The following is a 22,250-nucleotide window of genomic DNA, read 5'->3' as shown; positions in this document are numbered from 1 at the left end:
ACCGTAGCAGGTCCCTGTGAGGGGGCAGGGGTAGAGGATCCCCTGCCAGCAGTCTTCTCATGTCTGCGTACCAGGGTCTTCTTGGCCAGTCCGGGGCCACCAGAAGAACTAGGCCTCTGTGCTGCTGAATCTTGTGTATAATGGCGCCCAGCAGGGGCCATGGGGGAAAGGCATATAGCAGGATCCCCTGAGGCCATGGCTGTACCAGGGCGTTGATCACCTGGGATAGAGGGTCTCACCTGCGATTGAAATATCTGGGTACTTGAGCGTTGGACCTGTCCGCTAGTAGGTCCATGCCTGGCGACCCCCACTGATCCATGATCATCTGGAAAGCTGTGGGCGACAGCTGCCATTCCCCCGGATTTAGGCTTTCTCTGCTGAGGAAGTCTGCCGTGGTGTTGTCCTTCCCGGCGATGTGGACGGCGGAGATGTCCTGGAGATTTGCTTCCGCCCAAGCCATCAGGGGGGCTATTTCTAGGGATACCTGTCAGCTTCTGGTTCCACCCTGTCGGTTGATGTATGCCACCGTGGTGGCATTGTCCGACATCACTCTGACCGCTCTGTTGCGAAGTCTGTGGGCAAATTGCAGGCATGCTAACCTGACTGCCCGTGCCTCTAGTCGGTTGATATTCCACCCCGACTCTTCTCTGTTCCACCGCCCTTGGGCGGTTAGTTCTTCGCAGTGTGCTCCCCAGCCGCTCAGGCTGGCATCTGTAGTGAGCAGGGTCCAGGTTGGAGAGGACATTTTTGACCCCCGGCTCGTGTGGCCGGGCTGCAGCCACCACCGTAACTGATGCCGTACTCTGGCTGGTAGAGGTAGATGCACGGTGTAATTCTGTAATCGTGGGCTCCATTGAGATAGGAGGGAGCGTTGTAACGGTCTCATATGGGCCCGTGCCCATGGTACCACTTCCAGAGTGGAGGCCATTAGGCCGAGGACCTGTAGGTAATCCCAAGCTGTGGGCCGGGTGGCGCTCAGCAAAGTCTGTAAACGATTCCGGAGTTTTGTTTTCCTCTTGGATGTCAGGCTGACTTTGTCTCCCTGGGTGTCGAATCGGACTCCTAGGTATTCCAGCGACTGCGAAGGCTGTAGGGAGCTCTTGTTTATGTTGACTACCCATCCTAGGCTTTCCAGAAGAGATATAACTCTGTTGGTTGCCTGGTGGCTCTCCTCCGGTGACTTTGCCCTGATCAGCCAATCGTCTAGGTAGGGATGGACGAGAATTCCTTCCTTCCGGAGTGACGCCACCAACACTACTATTACCTTGGTAAAGGTCCGCGGTGCGGTGGCTAACCCGAAGAGAAGAGCCCGGAACTGAAAGTGTTGTCCCAGGACTTTGAAGCGTAAGTAGCGCTGGTGATCCCGATGGATTGGGATATGCAAGTAAGCTTCTGACAGATCCAGGGATGTGAGATATTCCCCTGGCTGTATTGCACTTTGGACTGACTGCAGAGTTTCCATGCGAAATCCTGGAACCCTTAAGTGCCGGTTGACTGACTTGAGGTCCAGGACGGGTCTGAAGGTGCCCCCCTTCTTGGGTACGATGAAATAAATGGAGTAATGCCCAGAAATTATCTCCCATGCAGGCACTGGGATTATGGCTTTTAGGGACAGGAGCCTCCCCAAGGTAGCTTCCAGCGCCGCCCTCTTGAGGGGCGGACAAGGAGATTCCACAAACTTGTCCGGAGGGAGACTAAGGAAGTCCAGGTAATACCCTTCCCGGACAATGGCGAGGACCCACTGGTCCGAAGTAATCTGGACCCACCTGTGGTAGAATAGGGTTAGCCTGGCCCCTATGGCTTCTTCCCCCAGATGGGTCAGCTGAATCTCATTGTGGGGTGCAGCTGGGACCCGAACCCGAGCCGGTTCTCCTCTTGTTGTGCTTGGCCCGAAAGGACTGATTCCTGGTCTGAGAACGAGGTGCTTGGTAGCGAGCCCTGTAAGGGTTGAAGCGCTGAGAGCTTCTACCTGTGGATGGCCTAGGAAAAGGGCGCTGGTTCCTCCTTGACTTGTCTTCTGGTAGACGGGGTAATGGAGAGGCGCCCCATTTATTAGCCAGTTTCTCAAGGTCGCTGCCGAACAGGAGGGATCCCTTAAAGGGCATTCTTGTAAGGTGCGTCTTGGAGGAGGAGTCGGCCGACCAATTTCATAGCCAGAGCTGTCTCCTGGCTGCCACTGAGGATGACACTCCCTTGGCTGCCGTATGAACTAAGTCGGAGGCAGCGTCAGTGAGGAACGAGAGGGCTGATTCCATCTCTTCTCCCGGGGTGTTGTTCCTGGCTTGTGATAAACAGGAACGCGTCACCACGGTGCAGCAGGTCGCAATTCGCAGAGACATGGCTGCCACCTCAAAGGCTTGTTTCAGAATGGCGTCCATGCGCCGGTCATGTGCATCCTTGAGAGCCGCCCCCCCCTCCACTGGAATGGTGGTGCGCTTCACAATTGCGCAAACTATGGCGTCTACCTTGGAGCATGCCAGCAATTCCTTGGTTGCCGGGTCCAGGGGGTACATGCCAGACAAGGCCCGACCCCCTTTGAATGAGGCCTCCGGCGCATTCCACTCCAGATCGATTAGCTGATGTGCTGCTTGTAGGAGGGGAAAATGGTGAGCTGTTTGGCGCAGGCCCTCTAGGAGGGGGTTCATTCTAGGTTCCCCTGGGGTGCCATGGCCCGGGATAGCCAGCTCAGACAGGCATTGAGAGACCAGGTCTGGGAGATCCTCTTTAAGAAAGAAGCGTCTCATGGTTTGATACGGCTCTATCCCCGAGGGGAGTTCTCCCTCCTCGGGGGGCACGCCTTCTTCCTCGGAGCAATCTGAATCCCCATACGTGGGGCTTCCGGGTGGCGAGTGGCCGCGCCTAGGTCTTGAGGGTCCAGGGGCAGGGTCATCCGGTACGTACGGGTCCATTCGGGGATCAGACTGCATCTTGACAAAGGCGTGAATCCCCTTGAATAATTCCACCCAGGAGAGCGAAGCAGGTTCTAGCCTTAGGGGCACCAGGTCTCTAGGATTCCCCAGCTGCTCCCCGCAGCCTGCTAGGTCCGGGGTGTTCCCTGAGGAACTGGCAAGTACGCTGGGCTGGGACCGGCCCTGGCCTGGAACTCCCAGAGCCTCCTCACATTGGGCACATAGGGAGTCTGCTTTCTTGCTCTGATTGGCTCTGAGGTGGCATGCTGAGCAGAGGCCTAGAGCTCTTATGCCCGATTCTGGAGGTGCCTGCACTGCGGACGCATGGGCTCTCATACGCTCCATCGCGTCTGATCTCTCTATGCGCCGGTGCGCTCCCAGCCGAAGTATGCGCCTTGTAATATGCGCGAAAGATGTGCGCCTACTAATAGCAACGTGCGCCTCTCAACATGCGCTTAGCTCACCTCGGGGGAAAACTCGTCTTCAGGTAGGATCCTTCTATGAGTTTTAATCGTTAGAATTTGGAAAAACGCTCAGCGAGTGTGAGGTAGCTCCAAACTAGAGATGTGAATCGGAACCAGAATCGGATCCGATTTCAGTTCCGATTCACATCTCTACTCCAAACTGCTTTGGAGACGGAAATTACTGAGTTGCTGCACTTCCTGCAGGGGTATATGTACCACTTGCTGACGTCAGATCCGTCTCCAACTGCTAGCACGAGCACACTATACCCATTTGTTCTGAGTCCATCTGCTACACGTTAGGAAATGTTAGTTTATTCAACTTCAGGCCTAAGACATTTCTGGCTTAAGTTCTCTTGGGTTTGCACCTACAGATGAACAAAACAAATGCTCTCTGGGGAATACACTTTCAGCTGAATAGTAGGCACTTTGGTCCTGTACATCCTGACTTTGGCGCTGTACATCCTGACTTTGGCATACTGTTCAGTTGTAGGTGCCTTCCCAAGAAAGCTTACGCATTGTTAAGCTATAGGTTCCAGCCCCAGAGAACTTACAATAGAAATTTAAGTCCTTCCTGAGTGTGATCCAGAATGGCAACTTCTTATGCTCTTATGATTTCTGCAACTCCACCTTAATAATGGTTTATGGATTCTTCCTTCAGGAACTTATGCAAACCTTTTTTAAATACAGCTACACTAATAGCTTTCACCATATCCTCTGGCAATGAATTCAGAGCTTAATTATGCATTGAGTAAAAAAATATTTTCTCTTATTAGTTTTAAATGTATCACCTAGTATAGTGATGGCAAACTCCAGTCCTCAAGTGCCACAATTTGATTTGCAATTAGATTTGCATACAATGGAGGCAGTACATGCAAATCTTTCTCATGCATATTCATTGTGGATATTATGAAAACCTGGCCTATTTGTGGTACTCAAGGACTGGAGTTCGCCATCACTGACCTAGTAACTTCATTGTGGGTCTCCTAGTCTTTATATTCTTTGAAAGAGCAAAACAATTATTTTATTTTTTTTTTAATTTTTATATACCGGAATTCCTGTATACAATACAAATCAATCCGGTTTACATTAAACAATAAGTTGCCCTGGTTGGGACAGTCCAGCCTGGGCTTATTACAAGGAACATTGAGAAGTGACCATAATAAATTAATATTTAACATTAAACAGAACGTGTGTTCAACTTTTTTTTTTTTTTTTTTTTTTTTACAAAGAACTATAGTAGCGACAACCGGGCTACCAAACATTATACAAAGATACAATTATATATTATATGATTTGTCTATGTTAAGATCAAATTGCGATTAAGAAGGTGTAAAATTAAGAGTCTGTGATGTTAGTGATACACTGTAATGAAAGGATCTGAAAGTCAGGAGGAAGTGCTTAGTTACACTCTGGTGATTGGAAAGCCTGACTGAAGAGCCAAGTTTATACATTCCACTCATTAATTTCTAGACCTCTATTATATTTCCCCTTTGTCATCTCTTCTCTAAGCTGAAGAGTCCTACCCTCTTTAACCTTTCTTCATAGAGGAATCATATCATCCTTTTATCATTTTGGTTGCCCTTTTCTGTACCTTTTCTAATTCTGCTATATCTTTTTTGAGATGTGTAACCAGACTGCACACAAGATGAGGTCACACCATGGAGCGATACAGAGGCATACTGATATTGTTTTATTCTCCATTGCTTTCCTAATAATTCCTAGCATTCTATCTGCTTTCTTGGCTGCTGTTAAACAGTGAGCAGAAGAGTTCAATGTATTATCGACAATGATGCCTAGATCATTTTCCTGAATGGTGATTCCTAATTTTAGTTCTGCTATATATTTATTGAAATGCGACAATCAGAATTGCATGCAGTACTCAAGGTGTAGCCGCAGCATGAATTGATACAGAGCATGGCATTATCATATTCCTGCTTTTGCTCTTTCACATATATGCAAATGGTATGTGCTGAAGCTTCCATCATGCTTACCGTTTCAGGGCTAGAATATTTGCTGGACACATGGAAATTGATCAGGTTTTCTCCTACAGTAACATATGATACACCATAGCCATCATCAGCAACCTGTGGAGACAGAAAACTTCACTGAATTTTACTAATCTAGTCAACCGTTGCTTCTTGGAATAGAATGAAAGATTTATTTATTTTTAAAAATGTTATGCATATAAGCCTAATTTTCAATAGTCTGTGTAAGTCACCAAATGCACATGTAAGTGGAGCCACAGAGATTTATTGTTGAGATTACTTACCTGATAATCTCGTTTTCCTTAGTGTAGACAGATGGACTCAGAACAAGTGGGTATAGTGTGCTCGTGCTAGCAGTTGGAGATGGATCTGACGTCAGCACGGGTACATATAACCCCACAGGAAGTGAGGCAATTCAGTAATCTTCCTTGCAAAAGCTGTTATGGATATATGTGTACTGACGATCAATGAAATAGTGAAAACAGGATTCCCCTGACCGATTGATAGGAGCTGGAGACCGCCAGCATTCCCAACCGGAAGGCGTCGACATCTAGCGAAGGGGGACGCTCTTATGTAAGAAAATGACATGGCTTACCTTGAATCGGTGAAACCCATGTATACTGGCAGCCGGGCGGGATGCTGAGTCCATCTGTCTACACTAAGGAAAACGAGATTATCAGGTAAGTAATCTCAACATTTCCGAGCGTGTAGCCAGATGGACTCAGAACAAGTGGGATGCACAAAAGCTTTACTCCCGGACTGGGTGGGAGGTTGCCTGAGGACCGCGTAGGACTGCCCTCGCAAATGCTGTGTCCTCCCTGGCCTGGACATCCAGACGGTAGAACCTGGAGACGGTATGGAGGGAGGACCATGTCGCCGCTTTACATATTTCTGCAGGCGACAGCATCCTAGATTCTGCCCAAGATGCTGCTTGGGCTCTGGTAGAATGAGCCTTGACTTGTAGAGGCGGTGACTTCCCGGCCTCTACGTAGGCCGCTCTGATAACTTCTTTAATTCAGCGGGCGATGGTGGGCCGAGAGGCCACTTCCCCTTGTTTCTTCCCGCTGTGAAGGACGAACAGATGGTACGTCTTTCGTACTGCTTCTGTCATTTCCAGGTATCTGGGCAGCAATCTGCCGATGTCGAGATGGCATAGCAAACGCCCTTCTTCTGATTTCTTCAAACCTGCCGTAGTTGGCAAGGATATCGTTTGGTTGATGTGAAATTGTGAGACTACTTTAGGTAAAAAGGAGGGAACCGTGCGAAGATGGATAGCCTCTGGAATGATTCTGAGAAAGGGATCACGGCAGGACAGCGCTTGTAGCTCCAAGATGCGGCGTGCTGAACACACAGCCAGCAAGAACACCATCTTCAAAGTTAGAGAACGGAGAGACAGGCCCCGAAGGGGTCTGAAGGTGGCTCCCGCGAGGAAATCCAAAACTATGTTGAGGTTCCACAGGGGCACTGGCCACTTCAGTGGCGGACGAATGTGCTTGACTCCTTTCAGGAAGCGGGAAACATCTGGGTGCGTGGCAATGGTCTTGCCATCCCTCCTGGGACCGTAGGAAGACAGCGCAGCCACCTGAACTTTGATGGAGCTTAGGGAGAGACCTTTCTGAAGCCCATCCTGCAGGAAATCCAGAACAATAGGGATTGTGGTCGCATGTGGATTGGTGCCATGAGTGTCGCACCAGGCTTCAAATACTCTCCAGATCCTTATGTAGGTGAGGGATGTGGAAAACTTGCGAGCTCGGAGGAGTGTATCTATCAGCGGCTCCGAGTAACCTCTTTTCTTCAGTCTAGTCCTCTCAATGGCCAGACCGTAAGAGAGAATTGAGCTGGATCCTCATGAAGGATGGGATCTTGACGTAGCAGGTCCCTGAGCGGAGGCAGGGGAAGAGGCTCCCCTGCCAGTAGTCTTCTCATGTCCGCATACCAGGGTCTTCTTGGCCAATCTGGTGCCACTAGAAGAACTAGGCCCCGGTGCTTCTGAATCTTGTGGATAAGGGTGCCTAGCAGGGGCCACGGAGGAAAAGCATATAGCAGGGTCCCTGGAGGCCATGGCTGAACCAGGGCGTCGATCCGGTGAGAGAACGGATCTCGCTTGCAGCTGAAGTATCTGGGCACTTGAGCATTGGACCTGTCCGCTAGTAAGTCCATGTCCGGAATCCCCCAGTGATCCACAATCATCTGGAAGGCTGTGGGCGACAGCTGCCATTCCCCCGGATTTAGGCTTTCTCTGCTGAGGAAGTCTGCCGTGGTGTTGTCCCTCCCGGCAATGTGGACGGCGGAGCTGTCCTGAAGATTCGCCTCTGCCCAAGCCATCAGCGGGGCTATCTCTAGGGACACCTGTCGGCTTCTGGTTCCGCCCTGACGGTTGATGTATGCCACCGTGGTGGCGTTGTCGGACATCACTCTGACTGCCCTCTTCCGCAGTCTGTTAGCAAATTGCAGGCAGGCTAACCGGACTGCCCGTGCTTCTAGACTGTTGATGATCCACCCTGCTTCTTCTCTGTTCCACCGCCCTTGGGCGGTGAGTTCTTCGCAGTGTGCTTCCCATCTACTCAGGCTGGCATCTGTGGTGAGCAGAATCCATGTGGGGGAGGACATCTTCGACCCCCTGCTCGTGTGGTTGTACTGCAACCACCACCGTAACTGGGTCCGCACTCTGGCTGGTAGAGGTAGATGCACGGAGTAATTCCGGAAGCGGGGGCTCAAGCGAGAGAGCAGGGAGCGTTGCAGAGGTCTCATATGGGCCCTTGCCCAGGGTACGACTTCCAGGGTGGATGCTATGAGGCCGAGAACCTGCAGATAATCCCAAGCTATGGGCCGGCTGGCTCCCATCAAGGACCGGAGACGTGTCTGAAGTTTTAACCTTCTCTTGGTTGTGAGACTGACTTTGTCTGCCTGGGTGTCGAACTGGACTCCCAGGTATTCCAGTGATTGGGAAGGCTGTAGGCAACTCTTGTTTAGATTGACTACCCATCCCAGGCTTTCCAGAAGGGCGATCACTCTGTTGGTTGCCCGATGGCTCTCCTCTCGTGATTTCGCCCTGATCAGCCGATCGTCTAGGTAGGGATGGACCAGGATTCCTTCCCGTCTGAGCGCCTCTGCTACCACTACAATCACCTTGGTGAAGGTCCGCGGCGCCGTGGCTAGCCCGAAGGGCAAAGCCCGGAATTGGAAGTGGCGTCCCAGAACCTTGAAGCGTAGGTAGCGCTGATGATCCGGATGGATCGGGATATGCAGGTAGGCTTCTGACAAGTCTAAGGCCGTGAGGAATTCTCCTGGCTGTACTGTGGTCTTGACTGAGCGCAGAGTTTCCATGCGAAACCCCGGGACCCTTAAGTATCGGTTGACTGACTTGAGGTCCAGTACGGGCCGGAAAGTGCCCTCTTTCTTGGGTACCATGAAATAAATGGAATAATGTCCAGAATCCATTTCCCATGCAGGTACTGGGATTATGGCTTTCAAGGACAAGAGCCTCGCCAGGGTAGCTTCCAATGCTGCCTTCTTGTGGATTGGACACGGAGATTCCACAAACCTGTCCGGAGGGATGTGATGGAAGTCCAGATAATACCCCTCTCGGATGATGGCGAGGACCCACTGATCCGACGTTATCTCGATCCATCTGGGGTAGAAGAGGGTTAACCTGCCCCCTATGGCTCCGTCCCCCGGATGGATCGGCTGATTCTCATTGGGAGGCGCGGCCGGGCCCTGAACCCGAGCCGGTTCCCCTCTTATGCTGCTTGGTCCGAAAGGCCTGGTTCCTGGCCTGAGGACGAGGTGCCTGGTAGCGACTCCTATAGGGAGTGAAGCGTTGGGAGCTTCTACCTCTGGAGGGCCTCGGAAAGGCGCGCTGGTTCCTTTTGAACCTATCTTCCGGCAGTCGAGGTACTGGAGAGGCGCCCCATGTGCTGGCCAGTTTATCAAGGTCGCTGCCGAACAGGAGAGAGCCCTCAAAGGGCATTCTGGTGAGGCGTGTCTTAGAAGGAGCATCGGCTGACCAATTCCGTATCCAGAGCTGCCTCCTGGCAGTTACAGAGGATGAGATCCCCTTGGCTGTTATACGGACTAGGTCGGATGCAGCATCCGTGAGGAACGAGAGAGCGGACTCCATGTCCGCTGCCGGAGCATTGTTCCTGACCTGTGACAAACAGGAACCTGTCACCACTGTGCAGCAGATTGCGATTCGCAAAGATAGAGCTGCCACCTCAAAGGTCTGTTTCAGGATGGCGTCTAGTCGTGGGTCATGAGGTTCCTTGAGGCCGCCCCCCCTCAACTGGAATGGTAGTGTGCTTGACCACCGCGCTAACCAAGGCGTCCACCTGAGGGCACGCCAGCATCTCATTGATTGCCGGATCCAGGGGGTACATGCCCATCAGGGCCCGACCCCCTTTGAATGAGGCCGTTGGTGCAGCCCATTCCAAATCTATCAGTTGCTGTGCTGCTTGCAAGAAGAGAAAAATGGCGGGCTGTAGGACGAAGACCTTCCAGCAGAGGGTTCTGCGTAGATGGCACCGTAGTGCTGGGGCCTGTAATAGCCAACTCCGCCAGGCACTGAGATACCAGGTCGGAGAGATCTTCCTTGGGAAAGAACCGCCTCATGGTTCGATATGGCTCAATCCCAGAGGGAAGTTCCCCCTCCTCGGGGGGTTCGGACTCGTCCTCTGAAACATCAGGGTCCGCCTGAACCGGACTGCCCGGAGGCGGGTGCCCACGATAAGGGCGCGAAGGTCCAGGGGCAGGATCAGCTGGAGCAGCAGCAGGGCCTGGACGGGAAGCTGATTGCATCTGTACAAAGGCATGGATCCTCTTAAAGAGATCCACCCAAGAAATGGAGGCGGTCTCTAGTCGTCGGGGTACCAGGTCCCCCGGGACTCCAGGTTGTTCGAGACTGCCCGCTAGATCCGGGGTGGCCCCTGGGGAACTGTCGACAAACCTCAGTTGAGACTGGTCATGGCCCGAGGCTCCCACGGCCTCCTCACATTGGGCACAAAGGGAGTCTGGCTCCTCGCTGTGCGTGGCCCTAAGCTGGCATGCTGAGCAGAGGCCGAGAGTTTTCACGCCGGAATCAGGAGGCGCCGCCGCAGGAGACGCCGGGGCGCTCGAGTGTTCCATTGCGCGCTGTAGAATATGCGCCTAATATAATATGCGGTCAGCGATATACGTTCAATACAATATGCGCTCAATACAATATGCGCTCAATAATATGCTGTCAGCAATATACGCTCAATACAATATGCACTCAATAATATGTGGTCAGCAATATATGCTCAATATAATATGCGCTCAATAATATGCGGTCAGCAATATACGCTGAATACAATATGCCTGAACAAGGCCGACAAAATGGCGACCTCCGCGGCGTGCCGCATACAGGCAACGCCGCCGATCCTCGTACCTCGGAGACCAAAAGTAAGAGATGTATGCCTTACCTGATCCTCGGCGCTTCCCGGGCGGTCTCCGGCTGCGGGGGGAGAGGGGAAATACCTTCACCGCTGCGCTTGAGGAAATGCTCCCGCTGCCTCTAGGTCCACGCTCGGGGGCTAGGTCCCTGCCGCGATTCGGCCACCGGACCGAGGTGTAGACCTCCGAGGGATCGTGGAAATCACCCCGGGAAACTCAACTGGGGGAGGGACCCAAGGGTATCACTGCAGGAGTGTGGGGCTCGTTGTTCTGTAGAATTTTAGCAAGTAGAAAGTAGAAAGTAGATTGGAAAACACGCTCAGCGAGCGTGCAGGCTCTCCAAACTGCTTTGGAGACGGAAATTACTGAATTGCCTCACTTCCTGTAGGGGTATATGTACCCGTGCTGACGTCAGATCCGTCTCCAACTGCTAGCACGAGCACACTATACCCACTTGTTCTGAGTCCATCTGGCTACACGCGAGGAAAGCAAGTATTTTATCAATTGTGTGGCAGGAGCTGTGCAATTTATTTAAAAACAAAAACATGTATTTCTGCCCGAGAAGTACATACATATGTTTCAGTTTATATGTATATTTACAATACAGGAAAACATAAGAATTTATTTTCCCATTTTACAAAATTACATACATATTCTTTATGGCATACAATTACACGTGTGTATGTGTGTGTGTGTGTGTAATAACCCTGAGCTATATGTGAAGGCATGTATGTTATAAAACATTCTGTATGATTTCTGCTTCTGAAAACAATATTGTGAATTTTACTTTGTAAGCCACCTAGGGCACTAGCATAGGCAATACATAAATAAACTTTGGGGAAGATTTTAAAAGGTTGCGAGCGGGCGTACATGTGCGCGCGCTACCTGGCGCGTGCACATGTACACCCGATTTTATAATTTGCGTGTGCAGGCGCGCTCATGTTATAAAATCAGGGGTCGGCGTCCGCAAGGGGGTGCACAATTGTGCACCTTGTTTGCGCAGAGCCTTGCAGCCTTCTCCCGTTCCCTCCCCCTAACCTGACCTTTCCACCCTTCCCCTAACCTTTCCCCCCCCAGCACTACTCTAACCACCCCCAAACATTTTGTTTTACCTTTTGCACCTGCTCTGGCACTTTTGCACCTGCAAATATGGCAGCTGTGCTGGGAGCCTGAAACTGCCCCCTGGACTGCCCACGACCCACCCCTTTTTTGCAAGCCCTGGGACTTACATGCGTCCCGGGGCTTTACGCATGTAAAGCCGCTGGGCCTTTATAAAATAGGCCTGGTACGCACAGGACCGGTTACGTGCGTAACGTTTTTAAAATCCGGTCTTTTATACTTATACTTGTGCACCTCCACCACCCTGATACTCCATTATTTAACTTAGACAAGGGTGAATAAACTACAGCCTGCGGGCCAAATTCGGTCCAATGACAAGCTTTTTCTGGCCCTTCTCCTACTCAATTTGCCTCATTATCTCTGGCCTGCTGGCACCTTGAAATGATGTATCAACAGTGGCCTGACATTGAGGGCTTTTTTGATGTCAACCTGGGTGCCAGCAGCCAGCAGTGATGCTCCCCTCTCAGAGGCCTAGCAGCATAGTAGGGAAAGAAGCAAGGCCCCGCCAGAATTGGCAGTGTGACAGGAAGAGGAGGAGCATCGCAGCCCCGGCGGAATTAGCTGGGTAGCCAGCGAGGCCTCTGAAGAAGTGGAATGGAATGGCTCTCTCTCATCAATGCTACAGTTGGGCCATCAAAGGGAGCTGAAGATGGGACTGCTGCTGCTGTTCAAGAGAGAAAAGTGAGTGAAAGCAGTGTATATGTGTGGTTGAGAGAAAGCATGTGTGTGTGCGTGTATGTTTTGGTGAGAGAATATGTGTGTGAGTAGGTAAGAGAACGTGTGTGTGGGAGGGTGAAAGAGCAAGTGTGTGTTGTGGGTGACAGAGCGTGTGTGTGTGGGTAAGACAGTTTGCATTGAATGTGGGAAGATGAGAGGGAGCACAAGTGTGCAGTGAGAAAGCATGTGTATGTGTGTGTGTTGGTAGGAGGGTGTGTGTGTGTGTGACAGAGCATTGTATGTATGTGTATAGGTGAGAAAGCATGTGAGTGTATGGGTGAGTGAGAGAAAGCATGTGTGTGCGTTTGTATAAATGAAAGAAAGCATACGTATGTGTATGGGTTAAAGAAAGCAAGTTTTTGTGTTTGGGTTAGAGAGCATGTGTGGGTGCAACAACCTCCCTACAACTCTTCTTGTTAATCCATTACAATCTCAGGGTATTTGAAAATTACAAAGCTTCCCAGGTATGGAGAATGGGGAGTTTTAAAAAATCCTTACTAGTTATAATTATTGGGTATTATTTAATGTCTGTTTTGAAATATTTTATGGGTGTTTGGAACATTTTTATATGTGAATTCTTAACTATTTGATGTTATTCTATTTGTTAATTATTTTGAATTATTCATTGGTATGACTGCTGCTTTCGACCTCTCACTGTGCATTATTACTTGCACTGTAGACCCCCTTCCCCCACTCATAGCGTTTTAAGGAGGACACCTCCCAATTCCTATAAGCATCAGTAATGTGACCTTGTTTAAAAAGCATGCGCTCATCCCTGTCCTAGACTCTGTTTTTCGAAGCCCTAATTTGAAGCCTTACATTGGCTCTACTCTCGGGTCTGGGTATTCCATTGTCCTTGTTTGTTTTATGTTTATGTTAATCACCAGTACCGAAGCCCGAGGTAACATACAAGTAAAACATTAGCAAACACAATAAATATTAATAAAACGAAGAGTAACAACTCATAAAACAAATTAAAAGAAAGCAAATCAGTATACAGTACTTAACAGTTAAAAACTTACTGTAAGAACAATGCCTTCAACAGGTCTGTGGCACAGAAATGAGCGTTTTTGGCTTTTCCCCTTCTAAGAGCTTTCATTTACAGTGGAAAAAAATCAATATTCACATTCAGCAATTCCCACTCCTTAATATAAACTCAAACTGGGCCAGCTATATTGAAGGGGCTGCCTTTCCCTTACACAATCACAGAAGCAGGCCGGCTTATTCCACAAGGTTGCCCTTCCTTATGATACATACAAAATGCAAGCCAGCTATTCTCAAGGACTGCCCCTTCTCCTGGACTTCCGGGGCGTCTCACTCTTCCCTCTGCTCTCAGAGCCCCGTCCTTAGAGTATCTGGCTGCCATACACTTTTTAAAGTGGACCGGGCCAGATACCTGGTCCAGCACTGGTCCAAGAACTTTAAAAGTCACGTGAAGACAAATATTTTCAGGCAGAGGTCCAGACTACTGGCGCTGCTATTGAGAAAGTTCTCTAATCTCTAGAAGTTGAGCTTGCCAAATTGAAGGGACATCCAGCAGGCCGAGCTGGAATGATATTATATATCCCACAGCATCTCATTCACCCAGGGGAGGGTGACAAATTGTAAAAGCTTATGAACTAACAAAGCGATCTTAAATTTCACATTCCAAAATACAGGTAAGCAATGCAATTGATTTAAGACAGCTGTAACCTTTTTTTCATGGATTTACTTGAGTCCAAAGTGTACATACAAGTATTTGTTTCTGAGGCTGTCTCCACGGACATATTTCCCACTCCTACTGACCCCAAGGTATGGGTTCGTTCTGTGGGGGTGAAGGCTTAACCTTTTAGACCCAAGTGATGATGTTACTGCAGGAACAGGCAGGGCACAGAGTGGGTGTTCAAAATAAATTTTACTTTAATAAAGCAAAATTAAAATAATGTCCTATCAATGTTTTACTTCACAGTGGTGTTCAATATGGGTCATATATAAGGAACTCTCTCCTTCAATCTGTGCAGGTGTCCTTTTCACTACTCTCTGGGGGCAGCTCATCCCCTTATTTGTCTGCAGGGCAAGGGTCTCAGTTGGAAGGAGAAACCTATTGTGGGGCTCCCTTAAATCCTGAAAAATATCATACCTATCCTATCCTCAACCCTATTTAACATTTACCTCATCCCACTATGCAAATACCTTTCAGAGGCAAACCTCACCTACTTCATCTATGCAGACGACATACAAATATTACTCCCCATAAACAAGTCCATTCAACTAACCATGGAAAAATGGAACAAACTCAGCTCAAATCTATCCCACTTACTATCTCAATTATCTCTATGCCTCAACCAAGCCAAAACAGAAATCATTCACATCCACGATGACCGACCCTCTCTTCCACTCAAGTGCACCCCCTCCGACCACCCAGGAAGCACAACCAACCCGGGAGTGCCCCAAATCTCACCCACGCCGTCCACAAGAAACCTAGGCGTAACAATCGACAGCCATCTCAACTTTAAACGACACATCTCCAATACAATCAAGGATGGATTCTTCAAACTCCAGACTCTAAAAAAACTCAAACCCCTTCTCCAAGAGCACGATTTCCGAACAGTCCTTCAATCAATTATCTTCGCAAAACTTGATTACTGCAACTCCCCTCCTCCTTGGCCTACCAGAAATTCACATCAAACCCCTCCAAGTGCTACAGAACGCTGCCGCCAGAATCATCACTAACAACAAAAATCCTCACACATCACACCCACTCTCAAAGAAACTCCACTGGCTACCCATTACCCAAAGAATCCAGTATAAAACCCTCACCCTCATGCACAAAAAAAATGAACAACAACAACATGAACTGGCTAAACAACGGAATACAACCTTACCCTACTCAAAGAACTCTCAGATCCACCAACACTGGCCTCCTAGCCGTACCCAATCTCAAATCTGCACACCTCAACGTCACCCGCAAACGAGCCATAACAATTGCGGGCCCCTCCTTATGGAACTCCCTCCCCACCTGTCTCAGAAATGAACCTTCATTGCAAGTCTTCAAAAAACACCTCAAAACATGGCTGTTCCTAAAAGCATTCCCACCTGACACGTAACCTACCCAAATTCAACTGCAACACACCACGCCCCCCTACACAAGCATCTCGCATCACCATCTTCCCTCCCTTGCACCACCTTCCCCTCCTATCCCCCCCATTCCCCCCTTCAACCCTCCCTCCCAACCTAACCTTAATATATCCTCATCAACAAGTCATTTATGTACATATGTTATATACTACATCAAATGTTCAACGTAATCCTGTTATTCCTGTTATAATTTGTATAATTTGTTATATTTATTACAATGTTACAATTTATTATTTTTATTACAATGTTATAATGTAAAATAGGGCTGTTACTACCCTATTCTTTGAGTTATCTGGAAACCGATGTGATATCTCGATCGAACGTCGGTATATAAAAGAAATAAATAAATAAATAAATAAATACCTGCAGTCCAACACAGTTCCAGATGTTCTCAGCTTGTATCCTGCATTCCCTCAGGGTGAAGATCTGATTGGGCTCTCCAACTGACCTTTAACTCTTCTCTGGACTCCTTCTGCAGTTGACCTCTTTGGGGAGAAGGTCCTTATTTGGATGCCAGGAGTGCTTTTGCAGTCCAGCCTCCCAGTGAAGAGGGGTGGTCCAAATAACCTCCTCACCAAATTGCAACTCTTTTCAAAGCCACACCATCACTGGGTGAGGAGTCACCATAATCCTCTCACTGTCTGGAAAAGTATATACAGGTCTTCTCCCTCCTGTCCTTTGGCCTCGGGGATTGCCTCACCAGCAGGAACAGGATTCCACCTGGGCACAACTGAAATTCTGGGAAAAACTTCTTGCTGATATCCTTTCTACTCCAGGAAGGGATAGATTCTACCAGGAAAGTGGTGCATTGGAACTGAGCAACCTCCCAATCTAAGCACAGAACAGGAGCAAAAATCAGCTCCTTACTCATCAAAACACAAACTCAACTGACCACACTAACTAAGGCTCCAAACTCCGCTTCTAGACAAGGAATGAACCACTGCAGACAGCCTCAGGGGAAGGTGCTGCAGAAAATGGCATGTCCCACCAGCTATCACCTACCAGGGCAGGGATCTATGCCATCTAATGGGAGACCAGGGGCTCCTGACTCAGGCATAATGTGCTATTTCATTTTCTTCTCTGAGATAAATCTTGCATTTAGGCGTATTTGCAATGCTTTTAATGCATAGGCTAGCAGACCAACATAGATCAAATTACAGAAATCCAAAAGCAGCAAAATCAAGGCCTGAAGAGATCTAAAAATCAGATAAATATAAGAGAGGTCTTAGGCCACCAATAGTCAAAGTTAAAAAAAATGCCATTCCTTATGAGTCGAGGAGGGAGAGGGGGAGGGAGAGAGAGAGAGAGAGAGAGATTACTATGAGGGCCTTGTAGATAGTCAAAGTATTTATCTCTCTATAGGAGGGCCACCTGATAGGTCGAGGTGAGGTGTTAGTGGTGGTTTAGGGTTTAGGGGACAGTTTCACATGTAGAGTTAGACATACGAACAACACAGTACACCTTGGTGAAGATTTGATGTCAATTGGAGTGAGGAAAGTCTCAAAAAGATGAAATTTTGTACTATGTTCTCTCTCCCTAGTTTGATGGACTCTATAACAGGGCACAACAACTGGGGTGGAATTTGGTAGAGGACATCCTGAACCCCACCGGGCAGGCGGCAGGGTGTTGGTACGTCACGTTGGAAATAGGTTACACAGGACAGATTGGCCGAAGATGGAATCCTGTCTTCCGGCTTTGTCCAAGCAATAGTGGGCTGCGAAATTGTGGAGAGAGCTCCAGGTGGCAGCCCTGCAAATGTCAGGAAGCAGCACTGATCGTAGATGTGCTACTGAAGTCACCATGGCCCTCACAGAGAGTGCTTAAACACGGTCTTGGAAAGGAATGCCTGCTTGCTGATAGCAAAAAGATATGCAGTCCACCAACCAGAAGGAGAGAGTCTGCTTACCCACAGGTTGCCCTAGTTTGTTGGGATGGAAAGAGACGAATAACTGAGTGCTCTTCCTGTGGGCAATGGACGGTCTAGGTAGAACGCTAGAGCCCGTTTACAGTCAAGGGTATGCAGAGACTGTTCCCCTGGGGCCTGGGAAAGAAGATAGGTAGTATGATGGATTGATTAATGTGAAACTCCGAAACTACCTTAGGCAAAAACTTAGGGTGAGTGTGGAGTACAGCCCGGTCTTGCAGGAGTTTAGTATAAGGCAGATAGGTAACTAGGGCCTGTAACTCACTAACCCTGCGAGCTGAAGTGATAGCCAAAAGGAAAATCACTTTCCATGTGAGATATTTTAGGTCACAGGAGTGAAGAGGTTCGAAGGGTGGTTTCATGAGCCGCCCGAGAACCAGATTAAGGTCCCAAGAAGGGGCCGGAGGACGTAAAGGTGGCTTGATATGGAGTAAGCCTTTAAGAAAACGAGTTACGAGGGGTTGCACTGATATAGGGACATCCCCGACACCTTTATGGAAGGCGGCTACCGCACTGACATGCATTCTGATGGAAGAGGTCTTTAGACATGATCCCGATAAATGCCAGAGATAGTCCAAAAACCTTGGGATTGGACAGGAAAAAGGATCAAGGGATTGCGAAGAACACCATGATGTATACCTTTTCCATTTATTTCTTGTGGAAGGCTTCCGGGAAGCAATCAGGACACGAGAAACCAAATCTGAAAGGTTAAGTGGTTGAAGGATTAACCTTTCAACATCCATGCCGTCAGGGACAAGGCCTGAAGATTGGGATGGCGTAGACATCCGTCGTTCTGAGTGATCAGAAGCGGGTGCGTTCCCAAGGGAATGTGCCTGCGGATGGAGAGATCCTGGAGTATGGTAAACCACACTTGGCGTGGCCAGTGAGGTGCTATCAGGATCATGGTTCCCTTGTCCTGACGGAGCTTCACGAGAGTCTTTGAGAGAAGAGGAAGTGGAGGGAATGCATAAAACAGATCGGTTGCCCACGAGAGGGAGAATGCATCTCTGGGCTGAGAGCGCTCGCTCCGAATGAGGGAGCAGTAATTGTCCACTTTGTGGTTCTGAGGAGACGCAAAGAGGTCTATTTGGGGATAACCCCATTGTTGGAAAAGAGAGGTTGCTACCGAGGGGTTGAGCGACCACTCGTGTGGTTGGAAGACATGACTCAGTTTGTCTGCCAAGACATTGTGTACTCCCGGCAAGTAGGTGGCCCTGAGGTACATCGAGCGGGAGAGCGCTTCCGCCCAAATCTGCGCAGCTTCCTGAAACAGAAGGAAGGAGCCTGTGCCTCCCTGCTTGTTGATGTACCACATGGCCACCTGGTTGTCCGTCTGAATCAGGATAACGTGATTTGATAGAGAAACCTGAAAAGCTCTGAGAGCATATCGCATTGCTCGAAGCTCCAGGAAATTTATCTGGTGTTTGGCTTCCTCTGGAGACCAAAATCCTTGTGACTGCAGATCGTTCACATGAGCTCCCCAGCCGAGGTTGGAAGCATCGGTGGTGAGAATGAGTTGAGGATCTGGCAGATGAAAAGGCAGTCCCTGGAGGAGATGGTTCTGATCTTTCCACCAGGTGAGAGACAGACGGAGTGCTTCTGTGATGTTGACAATGGTTGACAGAGGCTGAGTCGCTTGAATCCATTGTGACCTCAGAGTCCAATGCGTGACTTTCATGGCCAGGCGGGCCATTGGTGAGAGATGGACTGAGAACGCCATGTGTCTGAGAAGGACAAGGAATTGTCGAGCTGTTGCTGTATGCTGAGACTGCAACTGGTGAGGTAGAAAGGCTTTTGTCTGTAAGGTGTCCAAATCTGCCCCAATGAACAACAAGGTTTGAGATGGGACTAAATAGGATTTCTTGTAATTGACGAGAAATCCTAGAGAAATTAGAGTGTGTAGGGTCAAATCCAGGGACGATCGAGTGGCTTGCTGGGTTGGGGCCCTGATTAACCAGTCGTCTAGATAGGGGTAGACGTGAACACCTTCTTTCCTGAGAAAAGCTGCAACAACCACGAGACATTTGGTAAAGACTCGTGGTGCCGATGCTAGGCCAAATGGAAGCACTCGGTATTGATAGTGCTTTGGGCCTACTAAAAACCTGAGATACTTGCGATGAGCTGAAGCTATTGCAATGTGGGTGTACGCGTCCTGGAGGTCCAGAGAGCAGAGCCAGTCTCCTCTTTGTAGAAGAGGTAGAAGCGAGCCCAAGGTTACCATCTTGAACTTTTCCCGCTGGAGGTACTTGTTGAGGGCACGTAGGTCCAGAATTGGACGAAGCCCCCCGGATTTTTTGGGAATCAAAAAGTACCAGGAATAGAACCCTAGGCCTTGTTGTGAAAGAGGGATGGGTTCTATTCCTCTTAACTGGAGAAGAAGGGAAACCTCCTGCTCCAGAGGGAGAGCGTGGTCGTTTACTCTCCACACTTGTAGAGGTGGTGAATCCGGTGGAAGAGCAAGAAAGTTCAGGTGGTAACCCTGAGCAATGATTGCTAGCACCCATTGGTTGGTTGTGATTGATTGCCACATGCTGTGAAAGTGGCACAATCGACCTCCCACTGGTATGGCTGGCAGAGGGATCAGGCTGCTGCTCTCCAAGGGAACGTCAAAAACCTGAAGCAGGCCCCGGCTGGGGAGCTGCTTGCGGCTTTTGCTTCTGGGGTTGGCGGGGCTGAGATTTTTGATAAGGCCTCGTAACTCCGGACCTTGCTGGTGGAGGATAGTATTTCCTTGGGCGGAAGAATGACTTCTTAGAGTCCTTCTTGAAGGGCTGTCTAGAAGGGAAGTCAGAAGGTATCGATGAGAGCTGTTTGAGGGTCTCATGATGGTCCTTTAATTCAGCCACTATTTGCTGAATCTGTTCACCGAACAGATTATTTCCTATACAGGGCAGGTCAGACAGCCTGTCTTGTACTTCTGGGCGAAGGTCAGAAGACTTGAGCCAGGCCCAGCGTCTTGCCAAAATGGCAGTTGCAGACACCCTAGTGGAGGTGTCGAAGATATCGTAAGCTGTTCTTATCTCATGCTTTCTTGCCTCAAACCCTTTGTGAACAAGGGTTTGAAGATGTTCTTGAAATTGGTCAGGCAGGGTTTCAGAGAAGTCCTGTATTTGCTTGAAAATGACCCTGTTGTATTGGGTCATATACAGCTGGTAAGAAGCAATCCTGGAGATAAGCATGGCCCCTTGGAACACTTGACGACCAATATTGTCGAGGAACTTGTGTTCTTTGACAGGAGGGGTAGAAGAGTGTGGTTTTTGTCCTTTTTGCTTTCTTTTGAGCTGATTCTACCACAATTGAGTGGTGGTCAAGCTGAGATTTTTGAAAGCCAGGGGCTGACTGTACCAGATAAGTAGTGTCAGCCTTTCTGTGTACTGGGGCAATGGATCCAAGGTCAAGAAGAACTTCATGAATGGGAATAGAAGTGATCACCTTAGGGGCATCCAGGAATTGGAGAAGCTCCATCATCTGGTGCCTATCATCTTGCTCTGTCTGAAGCTGAAAAGGGACCAATTCCAACATTTCCTTCACAAAATTAATGAAAGAGAGGTCCTCTGGAGGAGAATGCTTTCTACTTTCAGTAAGAGAGGGAGGTGAAGGTAAGTCATCAGTGTCTGTGGAAATATCATCACCCCAGGTGTCATAAGGATCAGTAGGCTGACCTGTAGGACGAGAAGGGGGTTGAAAACCCGAAGGCCCCGGCTGAGGCTCTGAGAAAATCAAAGGAATCGCCGGGGGCACCGTGGACGCCCTGGGGGGCATTGGTGCCGGCATCAAAGGCATCGATGTCGCCGATGTGCGTATCGCTCCCGATGAATGAATCGGTGGCGAGGGACGACATGGCATCGATGACTGAGGCAGAACTCCCGAAGGAGGAATGCGAAACGGTGTTTCTCCTCCTGATGAGGCTGTCATCGGGGAGCGCACCGGGGCCATCGGAGACCCGGGAATCACCGGTGGAAGGGCAGTCATGAGCGCCTCCATCCGGGATAGCAGCGGTGCCAGTGCTGCTGGAATCGGGTCGGTGACTGGTTCCACTCTCGGTGCCGATGTTGGTGCCGGAGGGACCTGGAGCCGTTGCATCGCCTTGTCGATGGCCTCCTGGACCAGCCGGTCCAGTTCTTCCGGGAGACCTGGGGCAATCAGCTCCGACTCCTTGACAGAGGGAGGCTGAGGCACAGTCAGAGAGACCACCTTTACAGGCGGAATCGCGACTCCCAAACCCCGATCGGGTGAGGGTGGCCTTGATGTCCCGGTCGCAGGAGTGGTCGGTGCCATTCCTGGACGGGGCTTCTTCGATGGTGGCTTGGACGGTGGTGAGGTCGATGATTTCACTCCCTCGACGGTCCGAGACTTACGATGCCGATGTTTCTCCCTTCAATCCCCTCGATCCTGAGGGGGAGAAACGGGAGTCAATGGCCGTGAAGACGTCGATGGCGGGCGGTCACCGGACGGTTGTCAATGTAGGTGCGACTTCGACGGTGCCGGTTCCGATGATGTCGATGCGATGGATGGCATTGGGGTGTGAGCATGGAAAAGGAGTCCCATCTTCTCCATTCTGGCTTTGCGACCTTTTGGTGTCATGAGGGCACATTTGGTGCAAGTC

General features: G+C 49.6%; 1 protein-coding gene across 1 annotated transcript in view; it reads right to left on the bottom strand.

Moving 5' to 3' along the window:
- The window catches only part of CPT1A (carnitine palmitoyltransferase 1A), a 939,552-nt gene that overhangs the window by 2,176 nt on the left and 915,126 nt on the right, over positions 1–22,250 (bottom strand). Inside the window, 1 exon segment of the mRNA XM_029583120.1 lies at positions 5,365–5,457. Coding sequence (XP_029438980.1) covers positions 5,365–5,457 — 93 coding nt within the window.

Source organism: Rhinatrema bivittatum, chromosome 17, assembly GCF_901001135.1.
Source record: "Rhinatrema bivittatum chromosome 17, aRhiBiv1.1, whole genome shotgun sequence".
Taxonomy (NCBI): domain Eukaryota; kingdom Metazoa; phylum Chordata; class Amphibia; order Gymnophiona; family Rhinatrematidae; genus Rhinatrema; species Rhinatrema bivittatum.
This window is presented reverse-complemented; position numbering and strand designations above follow the sequence as displayed.